This window comes from Danio aesculapii, chromosome 4 (assembly GCF_903798145.1).
Source record: "Danio aesculapii chromosome 4, fDanAes4.1, whole genome shotgun sequence".
Lineage (NCBI taxonomy): Eukaryota > Metazoa > Chordata > Actinopteri > Cypriniformes > Danionidae > Danio > Danio aesculapii.
Window position 1 is genome coordinate 45,756,839 of NC_079438.1, and position 22,643 is coordinate 45,779,481.

Sequence of the window (22,643 nt, forward strand, 5' to 3'; positions counted from 1 at the left end):
GCTGCATCACTCAGACTTTAAACAAAGAGCAGCGGATATCTGCTGACCTCATCCTATAGGGTTTATGCCAGAAATACGAACCTGTCCGACTTGAACGGATACGACTACATGATGTTCATTCAGCAAATTAGACACGGGAGGGGTGACCTGAGGGTTTACGCGTGCAATTTCGAGAAACGTATGATTGTTGGCCCTTCAAAAAAACAGACAATGGAGGAAGGTTCGATTTACTCTGTGACTCAGAAAATGAAGCCTGCAGGACCCACGGTAACTTTCTTAAAATGAAAGCTGGTCAAACAGGTTCTGAGAGCTGCAGAGAGACTGTAAATCACTTCTCAAACACACAAGTGCACCCAAAATAAGACGGGAGACAAATTAGTTTGTTCCTCACAACGTTGGTTTTATTTTTGTTCGCACAATTGGTTGCACACGCTGCTCCTAAAACGCAATCTTTGCGATGTGCCGAAAATGTTGAAAGAACAAAGAAAAAAAAAAAAAAAAAAGAAAAAAAAAGCATCTGCCAGTCAGTCCACTCCATAATTTACAGCAAAACCTGTACGGATAAAATCCCAGCCAACTTTAAAAAGATCAAGGGTGACGCGGATTCACCCGAGATTCTCCCTTCGTAAACGTCCCACAGGCGGAGGCTGCTGCTGTGACAATCTTTAGTTTGGTAATCATTTTTATGGCACTGGCAGCAAAGCCATGTCTTCATCTCTAAACAAACGTCCATGAAAATAAATCTCCATTTTGTTTTTAAAAACGTACAAGTCTCTCTTTTTTAATGATGCATTATGATTTGCAACCAGGCACATCCTTATTTGTCGATTGTTGGATCCCAAGAAATCGGTTCATATTTTGAAATGAGTGTGTGTGAGTGCGTGTGTGTGTTTGTGTTTTAATGTCCATTCGATGCCCACCCTCCCTCAAGACGGCAATGTCCCTCTGTTCTCTGGCTGCAGCTGGCATCAGTGTGCTCGTAGGGGTGGAAAAGGGAGGAATGGGGGCTGCGCTCTTTTTGACACCCACAAGGCAATTTGCTTTTCCTGAAACCCTGCCGCTCCGAAGCTCCAATCCAAATTGGTCTGCTTTCCCATGGTGCCAAGTCCCACAAATCCTTCATGCAAGAGTTCCCTTTAGTTTCTCAACAGTGGTCATCATGGCTCCCTTTGCCACTTCCTCCAAATGTTAGCAAAACAAAAAATCTGACCTGCGGAGGAAACAAGACACGGTTGTAGGATGCTGAATCGATCAAGAACAGTTCAACAACTTTATATTTAAATACAAATAAAGTGCCCAGCATAATGACAACAAATTTCCCTAATTCCACTTTCTTTGGCATCCTATATAATACGCAGATCTGAATTAATGGGGTTACATTAGATTACCAGTCAAACAAAATATAAGATAATTGAGTGAACGAGGTTTCGACAGGTTTCAAATCAAATTTAAGACTTTTAAAGACCTTTTTAAGACCATTATGAATGACTTGCACAAGGCTAAACGCTATGGATTTTTTTTAATGGCCCAGTTAAAACATTAAAAAAAAACCTCAACAACTAATTTTATTTTAAGGAAGATAATTAAACCATATGTTTATAAATAAAGTTAGTAAATAGAGTAAATATATAAACTTTTCTTGAGGTTGAGATGGAATGATTATGATTGGATGGGTGTTGGCCTGATTGGGTAGCTTTACCTGGACATGGGTAAATTAAGACCTGTTAAACTCATTAAAGACCTACAACACAATATTTCAGTGAATTTGAGACTTTTTAAAGGCCTAAAATTTTGATTTTGAAATGAAAGACATTTTAAGACCCCGCTGATTAGGTGTTTTGAATGCTTTGAAATACATTTTGAAAAGCAACTGGTTCAATTGTTTTGAAGTGAAACCTTAATTTATTCCCTCACTACAGTTTTGTCCATTTTACTGAGAGAAATTATTAAAATATCCAACATTTTTAATTGAAAGGGATACTCATTTATGCTGGGCTCTGTGTGTTTGTATTTATTTTATACATTAAAAGTCACTTGAACTAGGGCTGCACGATATTGGAAAAATCTGGTTTGTAATATTTAATTTGTCTGTGATAAATATTTATGAATATATGAATACAGTTTCACAAGATCTAGTTTGAATAGCACTATTTGATGGATTTTCTGGGGAGTCTAAAGGCTGATTTATACTTCTGCGTAAAGTGCACATGTAAGCTCCGGCGCAAACTTCACGTGGTCGCGTGGCTCACGCGCACCTCTCAAAAAAAATGTAACTTGGTGTTGCAACAACGCGTAGCGCAAGCTCTGACCAGTGTGGGCAGGACCGAGCCACGCAAACCCGTTGAAGTGAGTGTTTACAAGTGTCAAGTCACATGAAGGAGCTTTTGGAAACTTGTTTTGTGTTTACCTTATGATTAAAGTTGGTGCACATCCGTCAAAATGAGCGAGTTTGAGCCACTTGTGTTTAGAAAAAACAAAACAACAGCGAAAAAACTCAACACAGAAGAACATAACCTATTGCCAGCTAGCGTTTTGGAAGTGTTATTTCAGCGCAACACAAACAGCACGCAGAAGTATAAATGCACAGCAACGTACAAGGCATGCTCCGTGGGTCACGCCGATCACTCGACACAGAAGTATAAACCAGGCTTAACAGTGTTCAGGTACAGAAATGGAATAACCTCAATGCAAAATATACTTTTCTTATTTGGCTTTGTCTAGTTTCTAGTCCAAATATGTAAAAATTCTTCGATCAAGTAAAATAGTTTTGTTTTCAACTTCAGAAATTAGGCAAAATGAAGAGTTTTCCTTAAAACAAGCAAAACTATCAAGTCAAACAATCTTGTTTTTGCTTTAAAATGCAGATTTTTGGACTAGAAACCAAAAATTCTAAGTAATTTTTGGCATAAATCGTATAAGTTTCCATATAAATTCAGTAAATAAATACAATTCTGTAGCTCCTGGTGAACTTTAATCCAGACTTATCCTTCAGTATCTTGCGATGTGGCTATTGGGGATGCACACATTGCAATATCAATGCTGAAACAATATATTGTGCAGCCCTAATGTAAACATAAAGACACATTCAATGTTATGCACTATACACTGACAAATTGTGTTAAACTTTCCTCTCTCTCACCTGGTCTTGCAGCATCAGCAGGTAGAAGACAGCTATCGGTACAGCCTGGTAAACTCTCTTATGGCCCAACAAACCTGTTTACATTCCTCTGCACTATAGTGACAGATTTATAGAAAAAGGCAGAGAATTATCACCACATTTCAACAAAGGACTAAACAACAAGATGGCCTGCTATTTCCAAATCAACTCGCGAGCACGCCAAAAGCATGCGCGAGCAATAAATCAGTCATTCTAGCGTGGGTTGGACTTTCCACGCAAGTCTATGACTCATCCTGCACTCCCTGTAAGAGTGTATTTGGCATCTCAGGTCAAGACTTTCAGAGGAATGACGTACTTCACCCTCCTGGACGACTGGTTATTGGTGCTTGTTTAGGCTTGTTGTGCAGAGCAAACCACAGAATAAATCTGAACGTGTACTAACTTGCAATAGGCCAAAAGACAAATGCTGCCTGTAATCTATACTGATGAGTCCCGTATTACTTTTAATTGTGGACAAGGGCACTTTAATCATGGCCATTTTGTTTGGGAGTGTAATGTAATTGCGATGAATGTATCCTAATGCTGCTGGTGTGCTTTGAAGAGTTGTTGTGACTGCAGGAACAGACAGACTCACCTCGTGACCTGCTTGTGGAAGTCAGTGAGCTGTTTGTGTGTGACGGTGACAGCGCCCCCTGCTGTTTCTTTAGGAAGACCCTTAAGTGTGGTTTCCAGCCAGCGACAAAACGTCTACAGGCACAGGAGAGACAATGTATGAGCATTTTAAAATATCACAGGCTCCTTTATGACAAAATAATGTATATTAAAAAATTCTAAGATATCAGAAGTGGTTAAAAAAGGAATAGTGACAAGTTAAAAGCATTAAAAAAATGGAAATATAATCAATAAAAATATATGTTCAATACAAATAAAATAGGATTAATTAATTAGATAGAAAATAACACAAGAAAAAACTCAGAACAATTTTAGTATAGTTATGAAAGAAAAAAAAACTGATGAAATATGTACAATCATAAAGGTATATAAAATAATCTAAATATTAAAACAATAACAACATTAAATCAAGAACAGCAATTAAATCTATTAAATCTAAAAAAAAAATCCTTCACAAAACTAAATATACATAAAATAAAGATTTTTTAAATGTATTTTATTTATTTATATATTTTTTTATATTATTTATTTTTATTAAAGCTTAATTAATTTATTAAAACAAAAATCAAGACTAAATCTGTAAAAAAAAAAAAAACAATGCAACAAGTCACTTTACATAAAAGCTACCAGATGCTAGTCATATACTGAAACCTTTTACATATAGATTTTGTCATTTTTTCTTCCATATTTTATTGTTATTTGTGGGTTTTGCAAATATTTAACCAAAAAAATAATAATTAAAAAAATGATCAAAAAAATGTATCCGATTGCTAAAAATGCTCTAAGTGTAATTCACTCATGGCAAAAAGGGGTTTAAATGTCCATGATATCTGAGCCAAAACAGAGCAGCCACATAGTTATAAGTTTGAAGTTATAAAAAATAAGTGTACAAGATATTTTAGCCAAAACTGAGCAGTTACATAGTCATAAGAGGTGTCCAAACTCTGTCCTGGAGGGTCAGTGTCCTGGAGAGTTTAGCTCCAACCCTAATCAAACACATCTAAACCGGCTAATCAAGCTCTTACTACATATAGGCTGCAACCGAAACTGCCTACTAGTCAGTGGGTACTGCATTTGAATTTAAATGTACTATTCGGCTGTTAGAAAAGTAGGTTCTATAAAGTATGAATGCGAGTAGTATGAATGGAACTTGGACGTACTACATCCACCATTTTGTCATGATCACGTGACCTACCCAGTGAGCGTTGCTTCACTCCCATTTATGAATTCTCTCACGGGGCATCATTGGATGCACACCTTAGAACAGGGGTGGGCAAACTCGGTCCTGGAGGGCCGGTGTCCTGCATAGTTTAGCTTCAACTCTGATCAAACACAACTGAACATGCTAATCAGTGTCTCCAAGATCACTAATTATCTATAAGCAGGTGTGTTTGATCAGAGTTGGAGCTAAACTGTGCAGGACACCGGCCCTCCAGGACCGAGTTTGCCCACCCCTGCCTTAGAATCTCACCAGTAGTAGTAGGTCATCCGGGTAATTCTCACATACTGTTTTTCAATTTCTTTGAATTCAGACATACTACTCGGCTCCCTTCCTGTTTTTAGCATACCATATAGTATGGAAGCATGCGATTTTGGACGCAGCCATACTATATTAAGTTGGAGCTAAACTCAGCAGGACACTGGCTCTCCAGTACAGAGTTTGGACACCACTGTTTTAAGCTATAAGAAATAAGCTTACAGCATCTATTGATCAATATAAATCAAACTTGACTTTTTGCCTCAGGTGCAGCTGTTGTAATAAATGGAGAAAACATTATTGTGACCCTTATTTCTGACAAATAAAAGAATCGATTTTGAACAAAACCTCCACCTCAGAAGTGATCTGGATTTGAGTGTTGTTCAAAACATCAGGACATACCGGTCGATCAAAGACCATAATCTCCCAGAGCACCTCGGCTACATCAGGCAGAGTGTACGGCGGCAGACAGAAACAGCAGGTATTGATCAGCTGATTGACCAGCTGCTGGCCGTGCTGCTCCATCGCCTGGCCAATCAGACGCTTCCGCACCTCAAAGTCGTCCTCGTGCTGAAAGAGGAGAGCACCAGTTATGTGGTGCGGCGAATGAATATGCAGGAACAGGTTTTGGGTCACTTACGTCGTTGGTGACGCCGGTGTGAATGAGGTCTCGGATGAACTTCATGACGCTGCAGTTGGCATCCCGGTGGTCCAGGGTGGTGGCAGCGATGGCACACTGGATGATGTGGACGATAATATTGCTGCTCAGCAACGTGACTGGACTGCGCTGGACAAACCTGGAATGAGAGAGCAAGAGATGCATGTTAACATTGGTGTGGAAAGGTTTACCGTTTATTTCAGACACTACTGCTGAAAAACAAATGATGGCATAGATGTGGTACCTTGTGGCGAGTCTAAAAAGATCGTCCACTGTGTCTGGGTGATTGCGCAGTCCATTAGGCTGCTCTAACAGCTGGAACGTCGGCATACAGAGAGCCTGAAAGAACAAGAGAATCTATCATAACTTCTCACTGCACAAGATGTGAATGAAATCCCTTTATATGAGCTGTTAAATGTGCTCTAAAATGGCTTAATGTAATATTGAAAACAGTTACAGTTGAAGTCAGAATTATTAAACCCCCTGAATTATTACCCCCCTGTTTATTTTCCCCCCTATTTCTGTTTAACGGAGAGAAGACATTTAGAACACATTTCTAAACATAATAGTTTTAATAACTCATTTCTAATCACTGATTTATTTTATCTTTGCCATGATGACAGTAAATAATTTTGACTAGATATTTTTTCAAGACGCTTCTAAACAGCTTAAAGTGACATTTAAAGGCTTAACTAGGTTAATTAGGTTAACTAGGCAGGTTAGGATAATTAGGCAAGTTATTGTATAACGATGGCTTGTTCTGTAGACCAGTGTTTCCCAACCCTGTTCCTGAAGGCACACCAACACTACACATTTTCAAGCTCTCCTTAATCAAACACACCTGAATCAACTCAGCAGAGGATCAGAAGAGACTCCAACACCTGAAGTGAATGGGTCAGATGAGGGAGACATCCAAAATATGTACTGTTGGTGTGCCTCCAGGAACAGGGTTGGGAAACACTGCTGTAGACAGTCTAAAAAATATAGCTCAAAGGGGCTAATAATTTTGACCTTAAAATGTTTATAAAAAATTTAAATCTGCTTTTATTCTAGCCAAAATCAAACAAATAAGACATTCTCTATAAGAAAAAATACTATCAGACATACTGTGAAAATTTCCTTGCTCTGTTAAACATCATTTGGAAAACGATGAAAAAAAAGCAGGTGGGGGGTGTTGGATTTGGGGCTAATAATTCTGACTTCAACTGTGTGCAATTTTCAATGAGTTTAATATACAATAAGCAAGTCAAAGATGATTTTTTTTACATCAAATTAAATTTACAAAATTTATATATACATAAACTGATTATTAAATCTAGTGTCTATATTGTTGTTTCAGATATTGGAGATCTGAAAAAAAAGTTAGAATTTCTAAAATGATATTCTATCATCATTCAGCAAAACTGAATATATTTATATTAATAATATATTATTAAATTAATTATTATAAACTAAAATTATATATAAAAAAACACTTATTCTGAGTTGGACTTCTGAATAAACGAATGAAGAGATACAGAATGTGATTGACTAAAGTGTGCTAATAAATGGGTAAAACCTAGTAGTTTGATGAAAATAACAATGAAAATTTAAAATGACTAAGTATTTTGTGATCTTTAAATAGTCAATAATATTCCTGTTTTGACTATTAAAGATAGAAAGTTTGTTACATAAACGTGTTACACTGAATGGCATAATACAGGGTTTCTGCAGGTCTCATCAAAAGAAATTTAAGACTTTTTAAGGCCCTTTTAAGACCATTAACTGTTCGTTCACAGCAAAAGCGACAAGAGCGTCAAAGTAACTGGAAGTCATTCATTTTCAATGGGAGCCGGTGGCAAAAAGCGGCGAGGAGCAGCGCAGCGTGTCTTTGCCGGTGTGGGTGTCCAGGAGAGTCGAAATCAAGTGGAAAGGAGCTATGACGCAGTTCGGCAGAAAGCAATCAGAATTTAGAAGTCCACCGCTTGAGAGGAGTACAGTGAACACAGTCCTGTGAACTTTGCTTCCAACAGTTGTTGCCAAGGGTTTGATTATTGTGGTCGCCGGCAATCCAATTATTTACAATGTTTTCTTACAGGAACATACATAATAAAGTTACTGGCGAGTTACTGATGTGCATTAATGTTATATATATATTTTTTTTTTCTTTAAAAAAAGCGGGAATCTCATGCGACAATACAAAACAGTATTGCTGCTTCAGGATATTTTAGACATATGGACACATTGTTAAGTGGAGCAAAGCCACACCACATGCAACTTGATCTTCCATTGTTAAATTAATTTGATAAAAAGTGCGCAACATTTTTACGCTAGAAAGCATGTTTTATGCGGGAATGTAACTGATATGATATGCTGCAACGAGCCATTTAAATATAAAACCAATGTAACTGATTTTGACGCTTTCGCCACCAGAGCTGAAAGCAGACAGCGTTGTCACCACGGTGGCCAGAGCGACCTTTGATGCTCTCACCACCTTTGGTGTGAATGCACAGTAAGAATGACATTTTAGTCTTGTACAGGGTAAAACACTAAGGATTTTTAATGACCCGGTATTAGCATATGATTATCTTTAGTTATCTTTCCTTGATTAGGGAATTTAATGGGAATTTGCTGAAAAAAAATGTCTAACAGCTGATGTGAATTGTATCTGTTTGCAATAAAAACTTTAATGTAAAAAATAAGGTTTTATTGTGGTGTATTGTTGATGAAGACCCTGCGGACACCCTGATATTAGTGGGTGTCTGTAAAAATACTTAAAGAAGAAAAAAAAAACAGCTAATTATTACAAATATTCCTTTTTAGGAAGGCTTCCATGTAATCAAGATGTAATCATCCAAAAAAAGGGTCAAATTAGCTAATATGAGATATATTATACTTAATTTATGAATTTATTCAAAAAAAAAAACAGTGCTCTAAACAATATAATTTAATATAACGCCACTTCACTAATGATTTAGTGCACAAACATTGGATTTATACATTAGTCAAATGTCACCTCACCACTAGAAATCGGACCAAACATAGTGGAAAGTCTAGATACATGACTACAGAATATTAGACTGGATTCTGTTGCTATATGTGAGGTTACCTGTAGCATATCCAACAGGCCTTGTCTGCATCCTTCCTCCATGCCATACTCATCTACCAGAATGCTGCCCAGGTACAGGAAACACGAGTGAGGGTACAGCTGGTACACACTCACCATCTGAAACACAAAATACAAAAACATTTTTAAAACACGCATCACTTCTATTTTCCAGAAAAACAGACACAAACAAAAAGTCCATGTTCAAGGCACAAACACACACCTGAGTAACCAGCGGCTGCAGTAAAGAAGCAGAGCCTTTGCCAACACAACGCACTGCAAATCGCAGGCAGCGACAGCAGCGCTCCACTATCCGGTTATCACTCTGATGGGCGTTCAGCGTCTCTGACAACACCGGCCAGATCTACAGCAAAACACCACAGATTATTTAAAATAAATAAAGCAAAAAATAATATATACTGGGTCAGTCTCTGCTTTGGCACACATACCTCTTGAATGACTTTCTGGCAGGGATGTGTCTGCCCATTCTCTACTATGGGGTTTGTGTGTCTAATGGAGAGAGGGGAAAAAAGTCATCCATTAAAAAAATAAATAAATAAATAAATGTCATTTTATAAAAGAAATAAAACTGCATAAACAGAAAGCTTAATTTTTGTGTATTTACTGGGAAATAGGATTAAAATGTCCTATCTATCCAGGATTTGATTGGATTGCAAAATATTAGAATTGTCCTGCCATGTGAGCTTAAACACACCTGCAGAAAGTTAGTAAGCAAGACAGTACAAATTATATATATATACATATATATATATATATATATATATATATATATATATATATATATATATACATATATATATATATATATATATATATATATATATATATATATATATATATATATATATATATATATATATATATATATATATATATATATCAGCTGAAAATTACATGCATAATGTACATAATTATATTACAATATTCTGAAAATCTATTTAAAGTCTTTAAAAACACTTTTTTTAAAATATTGTCTTGCATTAAAAGCTTTGACTATAATTTTTTTCCCCTGCAGAACAGTTGAAACACTTGCAGTAAACAACATCTGAGGTAGACTTGAACCGAAAAAGGGGGGTTTCATGGTGCTTTAAAAAACCCTAAATGAAGCAGTAATTAACAAAACTTTAAGCCATAATTAGGAAAAATTTACATTTTCTACCAAAGATTGTTTGCTTACTTTAAATAAGTTATCTTCTATCGCTATTTTTGTGTCAAAAAATACATGTAAATAAATAAATAAATATGAATAAATAAATAATTATAATCCAAAACAAATAATAAACAAATCATGTTGTAATGGAAATTGCAAACAATTAAAACACTGATCCCCTAAAATCCTTTTTGGCACGACTTAAAAATTCTTATCAAAAATGTCAGTAGGGGAAAAAACAAACAAACAAAAAAAAAATAATAATAAAATAAAACAGTTCTCACAGGATTAGAAATATTCACAATCTAATGAAATATATTACAGACAAAAAATTTGTAGCATTAGGAGGATCTGTGGTATCTAACCTGAAGATAACAGCCAGTCTGTCCAGCCATACAGTAGGATCTGACGACTTCCCACTACTAGAGTCCTGAGCCAGCAGCTGTACACCAAAACAACACATTATTTCACAGAATTAAACATCCAGAGAGTCATACAGTCCACAGACAGCGCTGATCTAACCTTCTTCAGTGCCATGACTTGAACGGCGCACAGATCGTTCAGACACTCCGCAATCTTCTCCAGCGGGAGACGGGCCAAAACCAGCGCTGTACCTAAGTAAACCAATCACACCTCTTAAACCAAACCAGCCATACAACAAGGGCATGACTAAGAACAACAGAAAAGGGTCGAACGCTAGAGGAGAAGTGTGTACCTTCTGCAAACCGCAGAATAGTCAAGGGAAAAGATAACATTTAAAAGACCCTTTCCTGATACCTTTGAGCAAGCCAACGGCGGCGTCTGTTGACAGGGCGAAGGAGTCGAGAGAGCGGGCGATGTCCAGCAGGCCCTGGAAGTGCTGCGCCATGTGGTCTCGACACACCGAGCAGATGTTGTGGATGGCTTTAGCTGCCGCAGAGGCCAACGGCTTTTCCCGTAAACCCTTCATCAGGAAGTTCAAAACAGTATCTGCAAACCCAAAACAGACATCATCGGTCAACATTTGAAGTAGAGCATCACCTTTCATGAAAGTTGTCCTTAAACTAATAAACAGCACTCATGCTTGTTCTAGGACCATTTTTGATTCACTTCGGATGTTGACTACTGTAGATGGGGCTAATTATTACAATACAATTATCTCTCAAAACGATAGCATGTTTAAAACGCTCCATTTAATGTTTACACATCAACACAGTGGAGATATAGGTTTGTTTACCTGCAGATAGAGAGAGAGTCAGCTATTAGATTTCAGCTTCTCTGGCTATTTCATAGCAAAACCAGGTGGAATTTACAACATTTTATAAAAAACACTTTTCCGATAAGAATAAAATAAGACATTAACTGAAATAATTAATAGATAATATAGACATCTAGTTCTTACAGTTTACTTTTAACAAAAATGACCCTTTTTGAAGGATTCACATTTAAAAATATTTCCTTTAAAGTCTCTCCAGACAAACTTTGTTGTTTGATAACATTAAAACAAAGGTGGGGTTTACATGCAGATAGGTCTCGAATTAATCCTGTTACCAGGAACAAAGAGCAGCTTGCATTCAACGCAACAGAAATGTTAGTGTGATATAGTTTAAGGGCTGATAAAACAGTGCTGATATTTTTAAATGACTTTGTAAAACAGTAGAAACTGCAGCATAGTAGTGTAGCAAGATGGGAAAATAAAAATATGAACTTTATTATACTGATATTGCACTCATTTACTAAAGGAGTAGTAGGATATTCTTAAAGTTGTTATTAAGCTACAGTATTTGTATTTACTTAACATATTCAGACTAGTATTATTACAACGAACATAAAAGTTGATAATCGCATTTCAGCATGGTAATAATGTGCTATGGGTGCAATTTTACTTCTAATAATGATTTAATGGATTACAAATGTATTGCTCATTAATTTTAAGTTAAAACATTAAATATAATTATTAGAGATGTTATTGCTTTACTGAACAGAAACATACATCCATTTTGTCTCCTCAATGTTAGGAAATAAAACAATCACATATTATTCCTGTTAAATACATTTAGGAAAAAGATCAAGGCAAAAGATGTTAAGTTTACTCAGTGTGAGTTTTAGAATTATTATCCACTTTACAACTTGAAAGAAACTGAAATTTGAAATGTATGCAACAATTACTGTTATAGACTTATATAAAACGTGTAGTGTATATCTTTAGACCATATCGCCAAGAATAGGGAGAGAAACCAAAAAAAATAAATTCAGGTGATAAAAGAGCTTGTGACAGTCACCTAACATGGAAGGGTTCCGGTCGATCACTTCGCTCATCTCTCCGACCAGCTCAATACTGGTGTAGCGGACGGCAAGGTGGACCGTCTCAGGAAGCAACACTATTTGCTCCAGCACCTCCATTAGGGTGGGATTATTCTCACTAGGAACCAGCAGAGGGATACATTTTAGCATGACAAACAACGAAAACCTGTTCTAATTTCACGAAATACCTTAAAAAAACTAAAAATATAATATTAACTGAAACCTCAATTAAGTTCAAGACTTATTAAAAAAAAACAGGGACAAGAACCATTTGTTCTAATATGTTTTCCTCAAGGGCTGCATGCTGAATATTTTAACATGAGCAGTGTGCTCTGAATGACAAAAATGTTTTTCAAGATGGTGATTTATTTTAGGTGGAAACAAAAAGCAAACTGGTGTGATGTTATTTTGAATGAAATCCAGCTGAAAATAAACCATTCACAGATGTTTGCTTTATCTATTAAATACTTTCTATCTTTCATTCCATTCTAACTTATTTGCAAAGTTCACAGCATGTATTGACTAATAAAAAAAACCCAAAAAATCTAAGATTAAATGAAAAGCTGTTTAATTCAGGGTCTAAACGAATCTTAAATCTGAATATTCTAAGCTCTACAAAATAATAGGTATATTTTATTGTTTTCAATGTCATATCAGCACATTTAATGAAAAAAAAAAACAATTTAAATAGAAAAATGTAGTGTAAAGTTACGAAATTCCTCATTTGAATATGTTGATTTAAAAATTAGAACAATATGATTCTAAAATGTATAATCTGCAATAACATGGATCAAATTTCATTGTTTGAGGATTGTAGATTTGATAGGTATAAGCTAGATATGTTTCAAATAATAAAATTTAAAAACTGTTACATCAAAATTTTGCATGATACTCACGGATCAACATTCTTAGCGATGGAAGCCATGATGAACAGAACAGCTTCAGTTACTTCCCATGGGGGGTTTCCCTCCCTCAGAGTTGAATACAGCTGATGATAAAATAAAAACGATTTAGAAAAAAGAAAACGGCTGAATATTCCCTTTCATTTCTCAGTCAAGTATCCTAAATTATTAAATCACATTTCAGGCACTTTTCCTCAATTCACTTTCACTTCAAGTTTCAATTCCAGAAATTCTCTATAAATCCTACCTGTGCAAAGCACTCCATAGAGCCAACTAAGAAAATCACATCTTTAACAAGATCAGATACTCTCATCCTAAACTCTCCAAAATCATCTGTGTCCTCTGGAACTCCTTCCTGTACGGTCAAAAGAAAAAACTATAAATATCAATCCTCATACATTTGTGTCCCACAAAAGCAATAAATACTAAACTAAGTTGTCAAGAAAGATGATAAAAGGATCCTCACGTGATCTGGGTCGAGTTGGCAGTGGCGGGCAAGACTGTGCAGTAGTCTCTGAATGTATGGCCTGAAAACATTATGGAGTGCCGGATCGTTGATTTTATAAAGATGCTCTCCCAGACGATACCAGAAGTTAAACGAGATCTCAACCACCTGATGAAGGACAGATATGCATTACTCGCTTAACATTGCAAACATCTGAACATGTTTAAATGAGTCTCATCCTCCACACTTACCTCATACTGGGGATGTCCTGCACAAATAAGCAGCAACTCTAGCGTGCGTAAATCTCCCATGCCCTGTCCTGGTGTCCTTACCGTCATCTCCAAAAACGTCTCACACAATTCAGTAAAGATTCGGCAATAATTTAGCACCCTGTTAGGAAGGAAGCAAGAACAGGGAAATACATGAAAAAAAAGGGTTTCCACTATAAAAACTAAATTATAAAATTCCCTGAGTAAAGAGGTGAATTTCCATGACATCTAATAAACAAATAAAAAAAATATTCTTAAATGGTTTTAGCTTTTATATCAATTTGCAGGACAATTGCAGGAAAGTTTTTTATAGCCAATTTGTGAACAATGGATAATTTATCTCAGAATATGAAAAAAATCAGTTTGCCTATCTATCTATTTGATAGCTCAACAGTAGTTTTACTAACGTTACATTTTAACACCCTAAGTTTGAAGCCAAAGCTCTTCTTATTATCTCCATGTTCACCATAATTAACATGTACAGCCTGGTCAATGCATTTTATTAAGTCAGTAGTGTCCAAACTCAGTCCTGGAGGGCCGGCATCCTGCTGATTTTAGCTCCAGCTTGCCTCAACGCACCTGCAAGGATGTTTCTAGAAAACCTAGTAAGAGCTTGATTAGCTAGCCCAGGTGTGTCTGATGGTGGTTGGAACTAAACTTTGCAGGACACTGGCCCTCCAGGACCGAGTTTGAACACCCCTGACCCCAAGTGATTGCCAGTTAATGATAAAAAAGCATTTTGATAGACATTTTGATAAATGCAAACTAAAATTTACAACAAAAAAGCAAGAAACAAAAATCCCAGATATTCCATGACTAAAATGAATTATACATAAAAGAAATAAAAATTCCCTGACTTCCAACGTCTAAAACATCCCTTTTCCAGAATATTCCAGAAATTCGATGAACCTTTTATATTATTCACAAGCAGAGCCATACGTACTTGTCGAGGTCTTCTCGGGCTACGGCCATGTGGTAGGCTGTTTCTAAAGTAAGGACTCCCTGGAAGAGCTGCATGGCCAGCGGCAGGTGAATGGCCACGTTCTCGATTGCATACAGTGCTGAGCACACGCAGTCTGATGCTGCCTCATGCAGGTTTGTAGATGTCTCATCCCTCTGCTTCAATGAAAAAAAAATAAATAAATAAAAAGTTTAAAATAAAAGTAGGAGAAAGTAGGACAATAAAGTGTCTCACTCAAACTCACCAGCACTTGGAAGAGAATCATCAGCAGTTGATTGTTTGCCATGAAATTGTTGTCCAGCACTCCTAAATTAAACCAGCTCCCCAAACATCGGAACACCTTGATGAGCATCTTCTCATTGTGCCCAGACTTCTCCGCACATGTCACCTGATCACAGAGATAAAAGTAAAAACCCATGGTCAGATTACAATCAACTCATTTAAATAAATGTTCATACTCCGTCTAAACCGCTGATAGGATTTGCATGAAGAGAATGAGAGAACAGAACAGAGGAGAAGTGCAAGCAAAATAAAACTGATAAACACACGGAGAGATATGAAGTGTGCAACTCATAAAACTATGCCTCGGTTAACAAAGATGTCCAAATTTCAAAACCGTCCATTGATAGTTTTGAAAGTGCCAGTTTCAATTCATTCAAAATGACAAGTGTTTTTTTAATACTATAAAGTTGGCACAAAACTAAAATGCAGATTAATATACTGCAAATATAATAGAAACATACTTTACAAAATACGTAAAAGAAAAAAAAACTATTATATACTTTTCATACAAAATACTGCTATAAAAAATACATTTACCAATTTAAAAAAGTTACATATTAATAGTCCTTGCAAATTACCGATAGCAAAACTGGATGACGATGATGACAATATGATGAGAGAGAGATTCTTTTGTATTAAATGCCATGGCTTTTATGTGTAATGACTAATTTTTGTAATAAAATCCAACAGTATCAACCATTTTGTGTTTAAAAGAGAGTACGCACCAGGAGAGTGACCACTGTGGTAGAGTAATAGGCCAGATCCTCAATGATCTCTGTCCGTCTGTTGGCTCCAATCCTCAGAGAGCGACTATGTACCTCTTCCGGCAGAACTGTGAGTATCTCAATCAGGAAAGTCATGGAGGATACATCGTTACTGTATCTGAAAGAATAAATGTTTTGTTTTCATTTATTTTGTGTGTAAAGTGAGCTTGAGTTTGCATGTCAAAAGAAAACATTAACACACAGAATATGCAGTGTTCATATTTAAATTGCCTTGTCAAAGATGTATATTCACAGACTGTATTTGAAAATACTTTCGACTTACTAATGGGGCTGTGCAATTAATCGTACTTCAAAAAACATTAATCGAGATAAAGATTATTGCGTCATATCCCACTCCCTTTCCAGCAGTACGCATTTGTTTCTCTTTTTCACATTGAAATTAGTTAAATAGTATAACACTACTGTTGCAGCATGAGACATGCTTCATTTATTGATGTGTATTCGATTTATTCTCGTTTTGAAAAGCATGAAAGAGAACTATATATATGCCATTGTTAGGACTGGATCTGTCCATACCCCGAAAATCATGTGCATCAAGGTTATCATAGTTTTACATTTTTCATTAGTTTTAGTTTTTATTTCATTTAGATTTTTTGTTTTCAAATTCAGTTAGTTTTAACTAGTTTTTAGATGTAGATTTACTAGTTTATTAGTTTCTATATTTTGAAATTGCTTAGTTTTAATTTAGTTTTTACTACTTTCAGTATTAGTTTTAGTTGTTTGTAAATTAGGATATTTGTTAGATGCAAAATTCAGAATCATGAGAATAAATAATGTATAATAAAATCTCAACTAAAGATGACATTTTATATATAGACATTTTTTGACAAGAACACTACCATCTACCACTATCCTCTACCATCTGCCTACCCTCAAATTCAAATACAACAGCCCACAGGTCAGCAGCCTTAAGTACAATGTGTGCAAGACTGCTTCTGATGTAAGATATACAGTAGTGATGGAATGTTTTGTAACAATCTTCCCATGTTTGGACTCAACAGACCAAAAATATGTAGTCAGCAATCTTAATTTCAGTCAGTTAAAACATCACCATGATCTGAAAAGTTTCTTACAATTATATTTTGCAACCCAACTGAAGCATGATTCACTTACTTAAATTCTATTACGACTTTCTGTTATGAAATAATCATAACAGATCCTCTCATTTAAGCCCTCGATTTATCTGCGCTGCAGTTGTTCAAGTTAAATCAGTCACAGCAGGCTGTTATGTACTGTTTAGTTCACTGAATCACGTATACGCAGTATTATCGATTCACCAGTTCTCAAATCTGTTATCTTTGTTTACTGTTCTAATAAATGAATAACTGTATATACTGGTTAATTTAGAGTCAGAGGGGGGATATTTTAGTTGTTTGTGTTATAAAAGTAGTTTGTGGATAAGTGTCTAACGTTACTGGAGACGCAAATCGTTTCAAATGATTTGGCTCAATTTGGTGAATTAGTTCAACCGGTTCACTAAGAAAAATATGGTCAAAAAGAATGATTTGTTCGCGATCGCAATCACTAATACAGAAATAAAACTCATTATTGGACACAAATGTGTTAAATTAACCATTTTAAGTGTCTGCTCGGTTCATATTTAATGTTGTCACTGTGCTGCTGTCATGTCCACTTATTGCTTTTGTTGTGGGAGCAACAGCAAGGATGACTGGAGGAGGACAGGCTTGATCAGGCCAATAGCAGCAGGATTACAAATTCTGTGGTGTGGTATGGGTCACGGGGCACCGGGTAGCAAGAAGTAAATAGATTTACTTCTAAAAGGCATACAGTAGGTTTATGTATTAAATACATTTACAAAAATGAAAAAACAAAGAACGTTTTTGCTATATTTCTAGTTAGTTTCAGTTAGTTTTGTATGTACACAATACAGTTTCAGTCAGTTCTAGTTTAAAAAAAAAAAAAAAAAACTCTCGTTTTTATTTTTTTTTCAGTTAATGAAAATTATTTTCAATTGTAGTTTTCGTTTTTTCGTTCGCTTTCGTTAACTATAATAACCTTGATGTGCATTATATTTTTTATGCTAGTACAGTTAACCCCATTTTCAAATCACATTAATTGTATGACAAACACACTATTTTAGGTCATAAACAGGGAAAAAATAAGGAAGATTCTTACTTTTCTATGAGAGTGTGAACGCAGCCTTTCCACGAGGCCATCTGAAGAGCCAGATCAGCGATTGCCAATGCGAGCTGGGTGAGGGAGAAGAGAACCACATTAGAATACCAGCTCCACATTTTTAACAGCTCTCAATATGTAGCAGTGCAGTGTGGTGGAGATGGACAGTCCCTGTCAAAACCCCACACTGCATGTCTAATAATGTCCGATCATGACTGGCACAGATGCTTATTTTCAAATCATGTCCTTGTAGACGGGACATACTTGTGTGACGATGATGGGAGAAAGGTCTTTGAGGTTCTGGATGTGAGATAATAGTGAATCTCTCAGTGCAGTGTGAGTATCTGGGGGAAGCTCGTAGAACGACGTCTGGATCTTCATCTTCATCGTCTGGGCTGCGAAGTAACACGACTCGATGTCCTGTTTCAGCTGCAGGAGCTGATCGGAGATTTCCCATGCGTACATCTGGACAGATTTTAAAAATGAAAACATTTGCCGCCATTTTGTGATGCAGAAGTTTTGAATATTTTAAAATGGCTCAATGACATTTAGTGTTTGTTTATTTTCCCTAAAGGCCTTATTTAATTCAATCAAAAGAAATCTGCATTATTTCATACTCTATCAGACACTGAATATCAACTTGGAGCAGTGCTATTTTGCATAATCAAAGGTAAAAATAAACACTACACCATGAGATGTCACACCAGGATAAATATTATACATGCAAATAGATAGAAGGAACACGTTATGTGTAACATATCATACAGAGTCTAAAAGGATATAATGCTTATTATATATGTATATGTGAGAAATGAGATGAGCTACTGAGGGCATGTTAAGTAATATTTTAAAAACCATTCAGCCAACATATATTTTCTAAAACAAAGTATGAATTGATGAGTTCATCTCGATTTGAAGATAATGCAAATATGCTAAATAGCACAGAAAAATATAATGACATTTCATTTAAATACACAAACTTCTAGAACTTGTTTGACTTTTTTCTACTTCAGTAATAATTGACTTGTCTTTAAATAATAATTACATTTAAGTTTGTGGTACAAAGTGTTCAACAGTTGCACATTTAGTTTTCTGTACTCAAATAAATAAACTATAACAACAGGTGAATTTTGAATTGATTATGTCCGAGCATAAATATTTAGCACAATAAAATGCCCTTAAAAGGGCATTCAGTGAAACGGCGCATTTTAATAGCCATGTAAATTAGGGCTGCACTATATCGTTTCAGCATCGATATCGCAATGTACACATTCGCAATAGTCACATCGCATAGATATGCAATGTAATTTTTATATTTACATACAAAACCATAAAGCATCCACTGTTTATTTCACTTTTATCCTTGCTTTATTGCATATGCTTGTAGTTTGTTTATTACGTTTTATGCATGATTGTCTGCCCAACAGAATCAGCCCATCCAATCAAAATTAACACATTAGATAACACTTTAGGGGCCAATTGTCATTATTACTTATTAGCATGCATATTATTAAGATATTGGCTGCTTACTAGTATTTATAAACTACATAATCAGCATGATCTTATTCTACATCTCTTACCCAATACCTTAACGACCTTAATATCTTTTAAGGAGCAAATTAGGATTTTACGGATACAGAAATCAACCGGTTTCAAGTTATACCACGGTTTGGAAAAGTCAAGGTTTTAAAACTGCCAGTGTTTTCTGTAATACCGTTCCTAAGGCATGTGTAAGATTTTGTACTTACATTTTTTTTGTTTGTTTTTTTTAAGGACAACAGTATCTCCAGCAGAAAAAATATCTAAAGATGCCATTTTAAATTGCAAAATAAAATCAGTTTTTGACAAAGACAGAAGTTATTGGATCATTTGAATTATTCAGCCTGACATGTTTACTGCTCCAAAATATTTTAAGTCTTTCACAAAACAAAATATACTTAGTTCAAAAGGGGAAAAAAAAAGTTAGTTTTTTTACCCAGACATTTAAAAAGACATATTTTAGAGCAGTAATCACAATACCGTGAAACCGTGATATTTTTATCCAAGGTTATAATACCGTCACCTTTTACCAGCCCATGGCTTTTTGCTAATAGCGAGAATTAAACCTTAAAATAAAGTGCGACTATAAATCCTTTCAAATAGTGCGATTCAACCATTTGATGAAGTAGATTGAAATATATATTGCAGAAAAATAAAATATCGCAATGTCCGATTTTACCAATGTCATGCAGCCCTAACGTTAATAGAGCCAGAGAATGATTTTTTAAAAATCCGATAAGACAATGATATGACTTTAAGTATTTATTTTTATTTTATTACACTTTTTGATAGATTAGCATGTGTGAAGAGCAATGTCAGTGAACTTAAGTGCCAATATAACGGAGTAATTTATTTCAATTGACAATTTATACTGTACTTCTGCAAAAAAAAAAAAAAAAAGGCAACAAACCTTGCAAAGTTAAACTTCTCACTTTCCTTATCAAGCTAGCAGCTTCCTGCAGCAAAACTATGTGACTAACCAGTAAGGCAAAGGGCAAAATAGCAAACTTATGGTGTTAAACGCTGCAAAGAGGCGGCGTAAATTAATATTCACTAAAACTGCATTATTTATTTTAGTTATTCAGTGTCAAATCAAGGACATTCCAGCCTAAATAATTAATTCTAAATATAGGGAAACATAAATAGTGATTAAGACCAGAAGAACGCATATATATGGTGAAAACTGTCAGTTTGGCCCCGACTGCTCAGTAAATATACATCGATGAGGTGTAAATGTCATTTATTTTTGTCTTTCCTCAGAAATTATTTAAAAACTTAACAATTGAGGAGATATAGTTCATGTATTATTTATTTATATAGTTACTCCTGATATTAATATTTAAACTTTGTCTTAAACTATGCCCAAAAATATTCCTGGATATAAAGTTCAGATAGTTTTAATTCAATCTACCCTGTTGTAAACTCAGCTTTTTAAAAACATGATAGCTTGCTTCCATCTGACCTTAGATAGTAAACCATCTTGCGCTAAAAAAATCCCAACATCTAGTTAGTCAAAGCAGTTAACAAGGTGGTCAAGCTGGTTTCTGAAACATGGTCAACCAGCTAATGCTTAGCTAAACTAGCTGCCATGTTTCAAAACACACCAGTTTGCTAACAGGGAAGTCTGTATTATAGTCATGTATACACGGAGTATTTACGCTCAAATTGCTGCTTAAATTAAAGTAAATAACGCAATAATAAAGCCATCAAATCTCATACAAGCTGGGGGGATTTAGCAATGGATACAAATAAACCTCCACAACAGTCCAACACATGTGACCACTTCCACTTCTCAACCCAGCTGCTGTTGATGGTTTAAATAGCGTCACAGCGGCCTTATCTGACTTTACTTTTAATGTTTTGATATTTATAAATGTTTCTGAATGAATGATAGTGTTATGGCGCAGTAGGCCCGCTCATAAACGCACCGATCTCTGCAGCTCTCCTAGCCAGACCGAGGCGCGCTCCTTGCCGGCAGGGTCCGGGTCGTGATATAGCGCCTGCACGGCCTGGTAAACCAGCGGCAGGGAGGGTTTCCCGCCTTCCATGGTGCTCTTCTGCTTCTAGAGGGTGTAGATATGGGGTAAATGACACTGCTTGCGCTTCTCGGGAGGTTATTAACGCGCAGGTTGACTATTTATTCGGCCCTCGCGTTCTCCGATCTGGCCGCCATCTCAAGCAAGACACAGGGCGTTCCTGTCAAACAAGTCCGTGTGGAAACTACGGCACGGGAACTATAATGAGTCCGGACCACAGCGGTTTTATGTTAATAGCGCGCTATTCGGATAGCGCGCAGAAATAAGTCTACATTTTAAAAATAACTTTCTTAGAGTTACATGTGTTTTGTGGTTTGTGGGTTCAGTATAATGCGAGGTATATATTTATGGGGATAATTTCATTGGAGACACACCCACTGTGTGGGTCATTCCCATGAAACGGTGACGGAGCCATTTCTGTTCCGTTTCGGAATCGATTCTTGTTCTTATCCGACACCTCTTTACGATTCAGAATGATTCATTTCAAGGAAGAAATACTTTTTAACTCACTGTATTAATTAGCAGTCTGTTGTCAAATTAAGTATTAAATTCTAATAAATAAAAAGAGAAAATCGTTGTAAAAATACTGTTACACAACATGAATCAAATGTAGATAGAGATAACTAGCCCTTATAAATACATGTATAAACACACACACATACACACACACATACAAAACACAAGAGGTGTTTTATTTATATTCATTTATTTATTGAATAAAATTCCACTGATTTGTAACAACATTAAGATACAATTGACGCTTTATATTACCATTAATGTGTATTGCTTATATACTTACTGATTACTGTTTAAATTATAGCATA

At 35.7% G+C, this 22,643-nt stretch overlaps 1 protein-coding gene across 2 annotated transcripts; it reads right to left on the reverse strand.

The window, feature by feature from the left end:
• Window positions 1-375: 375 nt before the first annotated feature.
• On the reverse strand, window positions 376-21,997 carry tnpo3 (transportin 3). Of its 2 annotated transcripts, none has more exons than XM_056455809.1 (23): window positions 21,712-21,997; window positions 18,509-18,709; window positions 18,245-18,318; window positions 16,049-16,205; window positions 15,286-15,429; window positions 15,024-15,196; window positions 14,063-14,201; window positions 13,833-13,979; window positions 13,614-13,721; window positions 13,361-13,452; window positions 12,443-12,582; window positions 10,959-11,150; window positions 10,704-10,795; window positions 10,547-10,623; window positions 9,460-9,520; window positions 9,234-9,374; window positions 9,014-9,130; window positions 6,170-6,264; window positions 5,908-6,064; window positions 5,670-5,837; window positions 3,753-3,865; window positions 3,140-3,232; window positions 376-1,210 (listed from the first exon to the last, which is right to left on the reverse strand). In XM_056455809.1, exons 1-22 carry the CDS (start codon window positions 21,829-21,831, stop codon window positions 3,172-3,174), a joined length of 2,769 nt encoding a protein of 922 aa, XP_056311784.1. In that variant the 5' UTR covers window positions 21,832-21,997; the 3' UTR covers window positions 376-1,210; window positions 3,140-3,171. The 2 variants fall into 2 exon arrangements, with proteins under 2 accessions (XP_056311784.1, XP_056311783.1); XM_056455808.1 differs by having other exon boundaries at window positions 15,024-15,199.
• Between the last annotated feature and the right edge of the window lie 646 nt (window positions 21,998-22,643).